Source organism: Salmo salar, chromosome ssa21, assembly GCF_905237065.1.
Source record: "Salmo salar chromosome ssa21, Ssal_v3.1, whole genome shotgun sequence".
Taxonomy (NCBI): Eukaryota; Metazoa; Chordata; class Actinopteri; order Salmoniformes; family Salmonidae; genus Salmo; species Salmo salar.
The window spans coordinates 43,236,800-43,251,259 of NC_059462.1; the positions used below are offsets into that span (position 1 = coordinate 43,236,800).

At 44.2% G+C, this 14,460-nt stretch overlaps 1 protein-coding gene across 2 annotated transcripts in view; it reads right to left on the reverse strand.

Moving 5' to 3' along the window:
* LOC106562645 (potassium voltage-gated channel subfamily H member 3) overlaps positions 1-14,460 on the reverse strand; it is a 272,432-nt gene that overhangs the window by 158,532 nt on the left and 99,440 nt on the right. The window contains exon 2 of one of the 2 annotated variants that reach the window (XM_045704813.1): positions 5,985-6,218. In XM_045704813.1, the coding sequence (XP_045560769.1) occupies positions 5,985-6,218 (234 nt within the window). Of the gene's footprint in view, positions 1-5,984; positions 6,219-14,460 lie in introns of those variants that run through there. The other variant, XM_045704814.1, reaches the window with a different exon arrangement.

The window sequence follows — 14,460 nt, forward strand, 5'->3', positions numbered from 1 at the left end:
TTTTCCTAGTAATCCATTTGAGTTTTTACTCTGTTTGTTCAGAACCTAACAATCCCCCTTTGCCATACTGTATGGGTTATTGTGACCAGGGGTGAAAGTAAAAATTTTTTTTTTTAATATAACATTTACATAAGTATTCAGACCCTTTATTCAGTACTTTGTTGAAGGACCTTTGGCAGCGATTACAGCCTTGAGTCTTCTTCAAGCTTGGCACACCTGTATTTGGCGAGTTTTTCCCATTCTTCTCTGCAGATCCTCTCAAACTCTGTCAGGTTGGATGGGGAATGTTGCTGCACAGCTATTTTCAGGTCTCTCCAGAGATGTTGATCGAGTTCAAGTCCGGGCTCTGGCTGGGCCACTCAAGGACATTCAGAGAAAAATAAATATTCAATACTCAATTGTTAAATTAAAGTGCAATTTGAGGCATGATACCTTTTTCCTTTGAACAATAGTGAATGAAAAAATAGCCTGTGTCCACATCATCAAAACAAAGTTAAAAAAGAAAGAAAGCAAAGCAGACCTGAGCTTATAACTTCACATTATTTTTCTAAAAGATGAGGATGTCTACATTGTCTGGGGAGAGGGTAGACCTCTTTACAGTCACTATGTCCCCTGCCGTGGAGAACACCCTCTCACTAGGTAATGAAGTGCCAGGTACAGCCAGGTAGCATCTTGCCATCATGGCAATGTGAGGGCATTTACACTCATTGCTTTTCCACCATGCCAGTGGATCACCATCCACCGGAATGCTGCTTGCTGCCTTGTAGGATGCCACCTCCTCTTCGATGGTGTTGGCAAACATCTTGCCTGTGTCCTTGCTCACAAAGATCTCCCCGAAAAGCTCCTTCATGGCCAAATGATTTAGTGGAGGAAATGCCTCTGAGTCTGGTCCTGTTGGTTCAGTGGCTTGACCCTGCAGAAAAAATGACTTGATCTATTAAACTAACTCATTATTTGATTTCACATTTCATAGAACTATAATTGTGGCAATAACATTTAATAAAAGCCATTATTATTCAAAATAAAAAATGTATGATTCTAATAGCAATAGCATAGACTAAGATTAGACTGCACTATATTTATTATTTAAGTAATTCAGTCTTATTTATTTTTTTACCTCTTCAGTGGCCACAATCTCAGTGGTGAGATCACTGTATGTCCTCCGCCATAGGGCAGGGTCTAGGTAAGACAGGGACTTGAACAGACAGGGACTTGAACCTTGGATCCAGTGCAGTAGAACTATGAAGGTAGTCCTGTACATTAGGGGGGGTATCTGGGGTTCAGGTCCTCTCTAATGGCAGCCTTCACATCTCCAGTGATGGTGCTGTCTTCCTCACTTGGGGCCATGGATTGTAGAATCCTTGTTTTCAGAGGTAGGATCATGGACACAGACAGTGCAGTTTCAGTGCTCAGTAGGGTTGTAACCGTTTTGAGGGGTTTGAGCACCTGGAGGACCTCCTCTGCCACTTTCACGTCATCATCAGACAAGGTGACAATGTCTTTATTTTTTTCAGGGTCTTGTCTGTCAGTGCAGAGTATACAGCTGCCTGCTGCTCAAGATAGCGCTGCAACATGTCATAAGTGGAGTTCCATCTTGTTGTGACATGGTGTATGAGCTTGTGGGTCGGTAGCTGTAACATTTCTTGCTTGGTCTTAAGCACATGAGCAGCTGTTGTGCTTCTGTGGAAAAAGGAAACCACCTTCCTGATCCTCCCAAGGAGGCGTTCCATCTGGTTCACTGAGATTCCCCTTTGGGATGCTAAATTGATCACATGTGCAAAGCAAGCTATCTGCAGCCCCAGTCCAGCCTCTATCACTGCATTTACTTGGTTCTTGGCATTATCTGTGGTGGTTGGGATATTGCTATTGGGCCTCTAGCTTCCACTCTGCTACTGCTCCTAGCTGCTCCTAGCTGCTCCCAGCTGCTCCTAGCTGCTCCCAGCTGCTCCCAGCTGCCCCTAGCTGCTCCCAGCTGCTCCCAGCTGCTCCCAGCTGCTCCTAGCAGTACCTGCGCCAGATTTGTGTCTGTGTGACTCTCATAGAGGGGGCGTGTCTGTAGCACCGTACTTCGCATCTCCCACTCCTCTGTGGTGTAGTGAACAGTCAGTCAGGTAGCTTTCTGTAACCCTGGAGGTCCAATCCTCTGTGGTATAGTGAACAGTCAGTCAGGTAGCTTTCTGTAATCCTGGAGGTCCACTCCTCTGTGGTATAGTGAACAGTCAGTCAGGAAGCTTTCTGTAACCCTGGAGGTCCAATCCTCTGTGGTATAGTGAACAGTCAGTCAGGTAGCTTTCTGTAACCCTGGAGGTCCACTCCTCTGTGGTATAGTGAACAGTCAGTCAGGTAGCTTTCTGTAACCCTGGAGGTCCACTCCTCTGTGGTATAGTGAACAGTCACAGTCACGTAGCTTTCTGTAATCCTGGAGGTCCACTCCTCTGTGGTATAGTGAACAGTCAGTCAGGTAGCTTTCTGTAACCCTGGAGGTCCACTCCTCTGTGGTATAGTGAACAGTCAGTCAGGTAGCTTTCTGTAACCCTGGAGGTCCACTCCTCTGTGGTATAGTGAACAGTCACAGTCACGTAGCTTTCTGTAATCCTGGAGGTCCACTCCTCTGTGGTGTAGTGAGCAGTCACAGTCACGTAGCTTTCTGTTACCCTGGAGGTCCACTCCTCTGTGGTATAGTGAACAGTCAGTCAGGTAGCTTTCTGTAACCCTGGAGGTCCAATCCTCTGTGGTATAGTGAACAGTCAGTCAGGTAGCTTTCTGTAACCCTGGAGGTCCACTCCTCTGTGGTATAGTGAACAGTCAGTCAGGTAGCTTTCTGTAACCCTGGAGGTCCAATCCTCTGTGGTATAGTGAACAGTCAGTCAGGTAGCTTTCTGTTACCCTGGAGGTCCACTCCTCTGTGGTGTAGTGAGCAGTCACAGTCACGTAGCTTTCTGTTACCCTGGAGGTCCACTCCTCTGTGGTGTAGTGAGCAGTCACAGTCACGTAGCTTTCTGTTACCCTGGAGGTCCACTCCTCTGTGGTGTAGTGAGCAGTCACAGTCACGTAGCTTTCCGTTGCCCTGGAGGTTACCTTGGAGGTACACCCGTCTGTGGTGAGGGCAAGGATGCCTTGGATAATTCGTAGACAATTTTGATATTTTCCTGTTCATAAAGATCTGGCACGATCTTCCTACTGAAGTGGGTGCGCCAGGGGATTTCGTAGCGTGGCTCAAGCACTTTCACCATATATTGAAACCCTTTGTTTTCCACAACATAATATGGCCTCATGTCTGCAGCAATAAACATCCCAATAGATTTGGTGATGGCTTCAGCCCAGTCTAATTCTGCAGCAAAGGGCTGCTTAAATGTCGCGGTGAGAAGTTGTCTCTTGGCTGAGTTGGCTCCCGTCACTGACACACCAGGGTGATGACGCTATAAATGTGCATGCTTCCATGATCATACGGCTTTCTTGTGGCACAATGCCTACACACCGTAATGGTGTTGTCCACCACCCTTCTTCCGTCATCATATTTGACAGGGAAGCCAAAATGCTCCCATACATGAGACTTAAATGAAGCGGGAGGCTTTTCCAGTTCTTCAGTTCCTCCGCTAGCCATGGTTGGGATTCAACATGACCCATTCACGTGAACAGTACACACAACTGCTTTTTTTTTTTAAATCATCACATCAGGCTTCAGAGTAAAACACAGCACGCATCTGTCTTGTCTTTATCTTTTCACTGCAACTCTGCATTAAGGTTAAGGGAATTATTACTTTAAAAAGTAACAGCGGCAGTTAAACTGTATTTCACACTATGATGGTTAAACTTTGCAATTGATCCGCTGTTCACATGCGTGCCGAACTGTGGGGGGTGATCCGTAGGGATCACGGATCAACTACGGTCCGTAACACCACTAGAACTTAGGGTCGTTGTCCTGTTGGAAGGTGAACCTTCACCCCAGCCTGAGGTCCTGAGCGCTCTGGAGCAGGTTTTCATCAAGGATCTCTCTGTACTTTGCTCCGTTCATCTTTCCCTCGATCCTGACTAGTCTCCCAGTCCCTTCTGCTGAAAAACATCCCCACAGCATTATGCTGCCACTACCATGCTTCACCGTAGAGAATCTTGTTTCTCATGCTCTGAGTGTCCTTTAGGTGCCTTTTGGAAAACTCCAAGTGGGTTGTCATGTGCCTTTTACTGTGGAGTGGCTTCCGTCTGGCCACTCTACCATAAAGCCCTGATCGGTAGAGTGCTGCAACGATGGTTGTCCTTCTGGAAGGTTCTCCCATCTCCAAAGAGGAACTCCGAGCTCTGTTATAGTGACCATCTGGTTCTTGGTCACCTCCCTGACTGTGTTCTTGGTGACCTTCAATGCTGCAGAGTTTATTGGTACCCTTCCCCAGATCTGTGCCTCAACACAATCCTGTCTCGGAGCTAATTCATTTTAGAATTTTAGAATAAGGCTGTAACGTAATAACGTGGAAAAAGGGAAGGGGCCTGAATACCTAACGAATGCACTGGAATCTCAGAGCCTACACCAAGGCAGGACATAGAAACCCAACAATCTATTGATGAAACTAAATAATGAACAACAATTAGTCTTCTGCATGCCATGGCCTAATGCCAATAGTTCCAAATTAAAGAGTTTTAATGTTTGTTCTTGGGTGAAGAGTTTTACGACAGGTCTGATTTATAACGGGAAACATTATTATTTTTTTTTTAACTAGGCAGGTCAGTTAGAAACAAAATCTTATTTACAATGACAGCCTAGGAACAGTGGGTTAACTTCCTTGTTCAGGGGCAGAACTACAGAACAAACCCCCGTCAGCTCGGGGATTTTATCTAGCAACCTTTCGGTTACTGGCCCAACGGTCTAACCACTAGGCTACCTGCCGCCCTAAAGTTACCTGCCACCCCAAAGTTACCTGCCACTCCAAAGCTTATAAATCTCAATATATGTTTGTGCGTGTGCAGACTTTTCGGTTATCAATGAGGGCCCTGATGTGCATGCAGGATTATTTATCCTGCTTGTTTTGCCACTCCACCTATCAGTGATTCAACTGGAGCATCAAAAACAACCCTGACAAAGTCATGTAACAGGTGGACATGTTGTGGTTGTACATAAAGGGATATAATCAGGATGAAACAGCCTAATATTCATACTGACAGTGTCCTATTACACGGCTGTTATGGTGAACGCTGTTCTCTCTGTCTCAGGTGGGTGGATGGCTGGATGACATTAGCTGGATTACATGGTGTTCCAAAACATTGTGTGAATATGGACCCGAACCAGAGGATGAGGGACAGGGCTTAATAACCCTTGAATCGTTCTGGAGGCTCAGGTTGTGTCGTGAGGACACAAGCATACACTCACACTCACGGAAACACACAAACACACACACACACACACACACACACACACACACACACACACACACACACACACACACACACACACACACACACACTTCTGTTTGATGATCTCTAAATGGTTTCAGCCCCAGGCCTCACTAAACTTTACTACATCTCTCTTCTCCTACCCCAGAGGGCTGTAAAATGCTAATGAATATGCAGGGACAACAAAGCGCAAAACAACATTGAGACTGTCCTCCATTTGGCTGTGCATGTCTTTGGCTTATTTATCCAAGTAGCAGCTATGTAGCCCCTGTTCCCAACACACACACATCATTCACCTCTTCACTCTCACCAACCTTTTTTATTATTTTTATTTTACATTTATTTAACTAGGCAAGTCAGTTAAGAACAAATTCTTATTTACAATGACGGCCTACCCCAGCCAAACCTGAGCCAATTGTGCACCGCCCTATGGGGACTCCCAATCACAGCCGGATGTGTTGCAGCCTGGATTTGAACCAGGTACTGCATTGACACCTCTTGCACTGAGATGCAGTGTCTTAGACCGCTGTGCCACATGGGAAATGCCACCCTATTCCCTAGCTATGATATTTTGGATGCACCCAGTCTCTGTAGCCTCTCACCTCCCTTCTTGTAGAAGACCAGCTCGGTCTTAAACTCGCCCCTGTTGTCCAACACCCCCTGGATCTTCGCCGTCAGCTGGTCGCTGGTCTCCGGCCCGTACAGGAAATGACATGCACAGCTCTTCTGCATCAGCTCGGCGCGGGCGTAGCCGGTCAGCTCACAGAAGCCATCAGAACAGTAGACGATAGGGTAGAGGGACTGCACCTGGGCGTTACCCAGGACAAAGTTACTGTCTGAGGGAGGGGGGAGGGAGGGAGGGAGGGAGGGAGGGAGGGAGGGAGGGAGGGAGGGAGGGAGGGAGGAGGGAGGGAGAGGGAGAGAAGGGAGGGGAGGAAGAGGAAAGAAAGGGAGGGAGGGAGGGAGGGGAAAGAGAAGAGAAAGGGGGTTATATAACTGAAAAATGGACACACAGGAAATACTGTAGCTCTCAAACAGTCTATTATCAGCTCAGATCATTTGAGTTTCAGGTTAGTTTTCATTCCAGCAACTTTTCATTTTGTTAGCCGCAGGGAATCATCAACCATGTATTAGGACATCCTTACTGTGCACCAGAAACGAGAAAGTAATCATAACAAGAGCTGAGGCAGCAGGTAGCCTAGTGGTTAGAGCATTGGGCCAGTAACCGAAAGGTTGCTGGTTTGAATTTTGGAGCCCACTAGGTGAACAATCTGTCAATGTGCCTTTGAGCAAGGCACTTAACCATAATTACTCATGTATGTCTCTCTGGGTAAGAGCGTCTGCTAAATGACGAAAATGTAATCTCCAGACAAGCTGAGAAAAAGAAACATAAGGGAATGGCCCAATGTAAAGAGACATGCCAAAATGTCCTGTTCTTTCATTAGAGTTTCATTGAAAAGCCAGAACAGATTTGGTCATTCCACTAACAATGCCTCATGCAGGGACAAACATGCCCTGGCTTGAACCTCTATTTGATGTGTCTGGTCTCTTCCTGTGAAGAGAGAGGAAGTGTGTGTGTATGTGTTTGTCCCTTCTCTATTCATGAGAATGTTTTCCTGCAGCAATCAAATGGAAAAAAAAGCTTCCTTAATTGAGTATTGCTTTCTGCCCGGGTGTTCATATTGATCCATTGATCACAGGGCTCCTGTGGGAGCTGCTTGTTTAAATATTTCATGGTGTAATGGTTTTGGAGTTCTGCTGTGTGCTCTGTGTACTGTGTAGATGGAAGATGTTCAATGGAGGCACTCAGTTGATTTGAGAGCTGTAATGAAGTGTGGGGAGAAGGGAACTCATCATAAACAGGATGTCAACACACCTGATTATATGTGAGAAGGGGGTGTGTTGGGGGGGTGATGAATGTGTAGAGAGAGAGAGAGAGAGAGAGAGAGAGAGAGAGAAGATAACCTCTCACATTTTGTTTTCCACATCTTTCTCACCCTTCTCTCTCTGTGTGTGTGTGTGTGTGTGTGTGTGTGTGTGTGTGTGTGTGTGTGTGTGTGTGTGTGTGTGTGTGTGTGTGTGTGTGTGTGTGTGTGTGTGTGTGTGTGTGTGTGTGTGTGTGAGAGAGAGAGAGAAACAGGAGAGAGAAAGTCACAGTCAGATAGAAGCCAAAAAGTGGAGGTAGGGTGGGAGACAGTGGGCGGTAAAGCATAGCTGGCAGCTCTGATCTGTTGGAGCCAATGAGTTTAGCCATCCCTCAATGTACCGGTTAAGGTTTGTGCTGTCTCCTTATATCTCCTCATATCTCTCAGAGTGCGTCCCAAATGGTGCACTATATAGGGAATAGGGTGTCATTTGGGGCATAAGCTCAGTGTGGTTGTAGTATTAGGCCTATATGGTCTGCCTGGGATAGGACTCCCTGGAGCACACTGATCACTCAGAGAACTCTCAGAAGACAACCAGATGGCCCTCAATGATTTAGCCAGCACAGCACAGCACAACACTGATCACTGGCCTGGGGAGAGGAGTGGAGCAGGCATCAGGAGTGTGTATGTGAGAGAGAGAAAAAGTGAGTGAGTGTGTGTGTGTGTGTGTGTGTGTGTGTGTGTGTGTGTGTGTGTAGGTTAAGTACTGTTCAAAGGGATCAGCCCATCAGTCAACTGAGGAGAGCCATCAAGTGCTATGCTAACAATAACGCCAACCAGGAGACAGCAATCTGTGTGACCACTCTCCTTGTGATTTAGAGATGTTTAGCAGTAAATCCACATCAAAACTGCTCCCATTACAGTCCTGAGACAGTCAAGTAAACATCCAGTCATTGGTTTCTTAAATAATCAGCGTCTAGTTGTTTACTTTGATCACTTTTAGCGCTTTGCTAGCTGTTGCCTAGCTACAGTTTCTGTATTAAAAAGCACGATCTGCTAATTGCCTTGATCGTCATCCACATCGCTCTCTTTTTCTTCTCTCGCTTTCCTCTCTTTCTGACACCCTCTCACTCTCTCTTCGTCTCTCTCTCTCTCTGTCTTTCTCTGTCTCTCTCTCTCCTCATTACTGATGCTGTAATGTGATACAGATTCAGACATGACTGTACTGGAGTAATTGATGTCTCTAACATTCCCTGTGATACTGCTCAGTGCTCTTCCTCTATTCCTCTCTTTCTCCTCCTCTTTTTTCCTCACAAGAACCATTATTTTATGAGGGTAGAACCCTTTTGAGTTCCATGTAGAACCCTTTACACAGATGGTTCTACATGGAACCCAAAATAGTTATACTTGGAACCAGAAAGAGTTCTACCTGGAACCAAAAAGGGTTTCCCTATGGGGACAGCCGAAGAACCCTTTTGGAACCCTTTTTTCTAAGAGTGCAAGTTGTTGTTACAACTAAGGGTTGGCCCATGTACACCAAGTCTATGTTTCCGCAACCCCAGGCAGGCAGCATTCACTACCTAACACCTCCAGTCAAGCCAAGGCCATATACAGTGCCTTCAGAAAGTATTCATACCCCTTGACTTATTCCACATTTTGTTGGTTTACAGCCTGAATTCAAAATTGATTAAATAGATATTTCTTCTCCCCCATCTACAAACAATATACCATAATGATAAAGTGAAATACAGAAATATCTTATTTACATAACTATTCACACCCCTGAGTCAATACATGTTAGAATCACCTTTGGTAGTGATTACAGCTGTGAGCCTTTCTGGGTAATTCTCTAAGAGCTTTGCACACCTGGATTGTACAATATTTGCACATTATTCTTTAAAAAATGATTCAAGCTCTGTCAGGTTGGTTGTTGATCATTTCTAGACAGCCATTTGCAAGTCTTGCTATAGTTTTTCAAGCCGATTTAAGTAAAAGGCCACTCAGGAACATTCAATGTCGTCTTGGTAAGAAACTTGAACCAGATTTTCCTCTAGGATTTTGCCTGTGCTTAGCTCTATTCCGTTTCTTTTTATCCTAAAAAAAAACTCCCATGTCAAGCATACACATAACATGATGCAGCCACCACCAACAGATATTGTACTCAGTGATGTGTTGTGTTGGATTTGCCCTAAACATAACGCTTTATATTCAGGACATAAAGTACATTTCTTTGCCATTTTTTTTCCAGTTATACTTTAGTGCCTTGTTGCAAACAGGATGCATGTTTGTATTGTGGAGTAACTACAATGTTGTTGATCCATCCTCAGTTTTCTCCTATCACAGCCATTAAACTGTAACTGTTTTAAAGTCCCCGAGCGGTTTTCTTCCTCTCTGGCAACTGAGCTAGGATGGACGCCTGTATCTTTCTAGTGACTAAGTTTATTGATACACCATCCAAACCATGCTCAAAGGGATATTTAATGTCTGTTTTTTTTTTTTTTTTACCCATCTACCAATAAGTGCCCTTTTTTGCGAGGCATTGGAAAACCTCTGGTCTTTGTTGTTGAATCTGTGTTTGAAATTCACTGCCCGACTGAGGGACCTTACAAATAATAGTATGTGTTGGGTACAGAGATTAGGTAGTCATTCAAAAATGATGTTAAACACGACTATTGCACACAGAGTGAGTCTATGCAACTTATTATGTGACTTGTAAAGCAAATCTTTACTCCTGAACTATTTAGACTTGACATAACAAAGGGGTAGAATACTAATTGACTCAAGACCTTTCAGCTTTTCATTTTGAATGAATTTGTAAAACATTCCAAAAACATAATTTCACTTTGACATTATGGGGTATTGCGTGTAGGCCAGTGACGCAAACTCTCAATTTATACCATTTTAAATTCAGGCTGTAGCATAACAAAATGTGGAAAAAGTCAAGGGGAGTGAATACTTTCTGAAGGCAATGGAAGTATGGTGACAGAGGGCAACCTTGTTTTACGCCTCTTTTTAACAAGACTGTGTCTTTGTATTGCCCCCCTGGTTCCTGCTTCAGTAGGAGAGAGATCAGTTTCTCTTCCGTGTGTCTGACAGTTTGCCATTTATATAGGAGTAATTAAAACATGATTGTAATGGATCTTTCAGTAGTTCATAAAAAGCTTGCTATACTGTGTCTCTATTAGAATGCCATCAAGGCTAGGGGTTTTCCCTGTCTGAAAGGAATCAAATGCCAACCATAGTTCATCCTGTGTAATTAGGCTTTTACAAGTTTTTGTTTGTGTCACCGATTGTTTAACATGATTATTGGGAGAAGGATATCACAAAACTCATCAGGAACTTGACGAGAACATTTGTTTAAAATATTTTACTTTCTCATTCAAAATCTCCTTTGGTGAGATAAGGCTTTCTCCATCATTTGTAACTGTTTTCTGTAGATTATTTTTGGTTGTTTCTCTCTGTGGGTTATTTTTGGTTGTGTTTCTATGTGTGGGTTATTTTTGATTGTGTTTCTATCTGTGGGTTATTTTTGGTCGCGTTTCTATCTGTAGGTTATTTTTGGTTGCGTTTCTATCTGTAGGTTATTTTTGGTCGCGTTTCTATCTGTAGGTTATTTTTGGTTGCGTTTCTATCTGTAGGTTATTTTTGGTCGCGTTTCTATCTGTAGGTTATTTTTGGTTGCGTTTCTATCTGTAGGTTATTTTTGGTCGCGTTTCTATCTGTAGGTTATTTTTGGTTGCGTTTCTATCTGTAGGTTATTTTTGGTCGCGTTTCTAAATTGAAGGCTTAGGAAAAACTTTTTAGATCAGTGAAACCCGATCTTTGATAATAATAAACAAATTGAAACACCCTTAGCTAGTTTAGTCTAGACATTAATAATCAGTGTTGGGACAGTGGCGTGAAGTCTGTGTTAGATCTATAACCCACGGGATGTTATCACAACTTAGTTTGCAAACACTGCATGAAATATGTATTCAATAAATAGACTGCATATTTAACGACCCAGGCGTCCTTTTTACACATGATATACATTTTTATGCTGGGTGTGTGAACTGCGTCGGTCTCTTTATTTACTTACATAACTTAGTCATTGGACCTGCCTTTCCCTGCATTACGGATGTGTGATGTGTGTATACACCGACACTTGAGGACTATGTGGTTAAGCTCTAACCATAGGGGTATTCTTATAATATTAAGTCACTGGCTCCTTAATCCCTGTCTGCTCTCTCTCTCTCTTTCTCTCTCTCTCTCTTTTAAAATAACCATTCATATACCCCTCAAAATACCTCACAAGAGAGGCATAATAAGTCATATCAAACTGTGTAGAACTGCAGGAAATGCTACCCCCTAGTCTACTGTTTGTGGGGCGTGATACTCTATCTGAGTCCAAACAGACAATTCGTATCAAGCCCCTCTATCTGAGTCCAAACAGACAATTCGTATCAAGCCCCTATATCTGAGTCCAAACAGACAATTCGTATCAAGCCCCTATATCTGAGTCCAAACAGACAATTCGTATCAAGCCCCTATATCGGAGTCCAAACAGACATTTCCTATCAAGCCCCTATATCGGAGTCCAAACAGACATTTCCTATCAAGCCCCTATATCTGAGTCCAAACAGACAATTCGTATCAAGCCCCTCTATCTGAGTCCAAACAGACAATTCGTATCAAGCCCCTCTATCTGAGTCCAAACAGACAGTTAGTATCAAGCCCCTCTATCTGAGTCCAAACAGACAATTCGTATCAAGCCCCTCTATCTGAGTCCAAACAGACAGTTAGTATCAAGCCCCTCTATCTGAGCCCAAACAGACAGTTAGTATCAAGCCCCTCTATCTGAGCCCAAACAGACAATTAGTATCAAGCCCCTCTATCTGAGCCCAAACAGACAGTTAGTATCAAGCCCCTCTATCTGAGCCCAAACAGACAATAAGTATCAAGCCCCTCTATCTGAGCCCAAACAGACAGTTAGTATCAAGCCCTTCTATCTGAGCCCAAACAGACAGTTAGTATCAAGCCCCTCTATCTGAGCCCAAACAGACAGTTAGTATCAAGCCCCTCTATCTGAGCCCAAACAGACAGTTAGTATCAAGCCCCTCTATCTGAGCCCAAACAGACAATTAGTATCAAGCCCCTCTATCTGAGCCCAAACAGACAGTTAGTATCAAGCCCCTCTATCTGAGCCCAAACAGACAGTTAGTATCAAGCCCCTCTATCTGAGCCCAAACAGACAATTAGTATCAAGCCCCTCTATCTGAGCCCAAACAGACAATAAATATCAAGCCCCTCTATCTGAGCCCAAACAGACAGTTAGTATCAAGCCCCTCTATCTGAGCCCAAACAGACAGTTAGTATCAAGCCCCTCTATCTGAGCCCAAACAGACAGTTAGTATCAAGCCCCTCTATCTGAGCCCAAACAGACAGTTAGTATCAAGCCCCTCTATCTGAGCCCAAACAGACAATTAGTATCAAGCCCCTCTATCTGAGCCCAAACAGACAGTTAGTATCAAGCCCCTCTATCTGAGCCCAAACAGACAATTAGTATCAAGCCCCTCTATCTGAGCCCAAACAGACAATTAGTATCAAGCCCCTCTATCTGAGCCCAAACAGACAGTTAGTATCAAGCCCCTCTATCTGAGCCCAAACCGACAGTTAGTATCAAGCCCCTCTATCTGAGTCCAAACAGACAATTCGTATCAAGCCCCTCTATCTGAGTCCAAACAGACAATTCGTATCAAGCCCATATATCTGAGTCCAAACAGACAATTCGTATAAAGCCCCTATATCGGAGTCCAAACAGACAATTCGTATCAAGCCCCTATATCTGAGTCCAAACAGACAGTTAGTATCAAGCCCCTCTATCTGAGTCCAAACAGACAGTTAGTATCAAGCCCCACTATCTGAGTCCAAACAGACAATTCGTATCAAGCCCCTATATCGGAGTCCAAACAGACAATTAGTATCAATCCCCTCTATCTGAGCCCAAACAGACAATAAATATCAAGCCCCTCTATCTGAGCCCAAACAGACATTTCGTATCAAGCCCCTATATCTGAGTCCAAACAGACAATTCGTATCAAGCCCCTCTATCTGAGTCCAAACAGACAATTTGTATCAAGCCCCTATATCTGAGTCCAAGCAGACAATTCGTATCAAGCCCCTCTATCTGAGTCCAAACAGACAGTTAGTATCAAGCCCCTCTATCTGAGTCCAAACAGACAGTTAGTATCAAGCCCCACTATCTGAGTCCAAACAGACAATTCGTATCAAGCCCCTATATCGGAGTCCAAACAGACAATTCGTATCAAGCCCCTATATCTGAGTCCAAACAGACAATTCGTATCAAGCCCCTCTATCTGAGTCCAAACAGACAATTCGTATCAAGCCCCTATATCTGAGTCCAAACAGACAGTTAGTATCAAGCCCCTCTATCTGAGCCCAAACAGACAGTTAGTATCAAGCCAAGTCCAGTAGTGCACAACAGTAACTAATCTAGTAAACCTATTGATTATCTATTGATAAACTTGGATATTCCACACACCAAGTTAAACAGGTTCTTTATTAGCCTCATGTTAAAAGACAAAGGATGGAACACTAGATCCACTGAGCTCCATGATGAGCACCCCACTGCTGCTGTCCTAGACGGATCAATGGACCTAGTCTTCTGTGGCTGTCTAGCCCGGTGGTGTCCAGAGACAGGGAAAGGAGGGAGGGGATCCATAATGAGATGAGGTAAACCAGGAGGGGAAACAAGGAGAAGGGACTGAAAAGACAGCCTCTGGTGGCTATGCTATCAACCAGTCTATACTGGAGATCTGTTGGCTCTTCGCTATCCCTGGAGGTAGTCTCTGTCTGTCTGTCTGTCTGTCTGTCTGTCTGTCTGTCTGTCTGTCTGTCTGTCTGTCTGTCTGTCTGTCTGTCTGTCTGTCTGTCTGTCTGTCTGTCTGTCTGTCTGTCTCTCTCTCTCTCTCTGGGTAAGGTAGAATGAGTGTACTATACATGTGGATTGACATGTGAGCAGTTCATTTTACATGTTCAGAGACAAAGACATCAGGATTCTAGGCTACTGTCTTTTAAATAGCTGTGCAGGATTCCAGTCCCATTGAAACAGACTGCATTTTGTGATATGAGCCATACTACTGGTGGTGTGTGTGTGTCTGATGCCTGACTGGCTAGATATTGGTTTGCCTGGTAATCAAAGCACTTTTGAAGG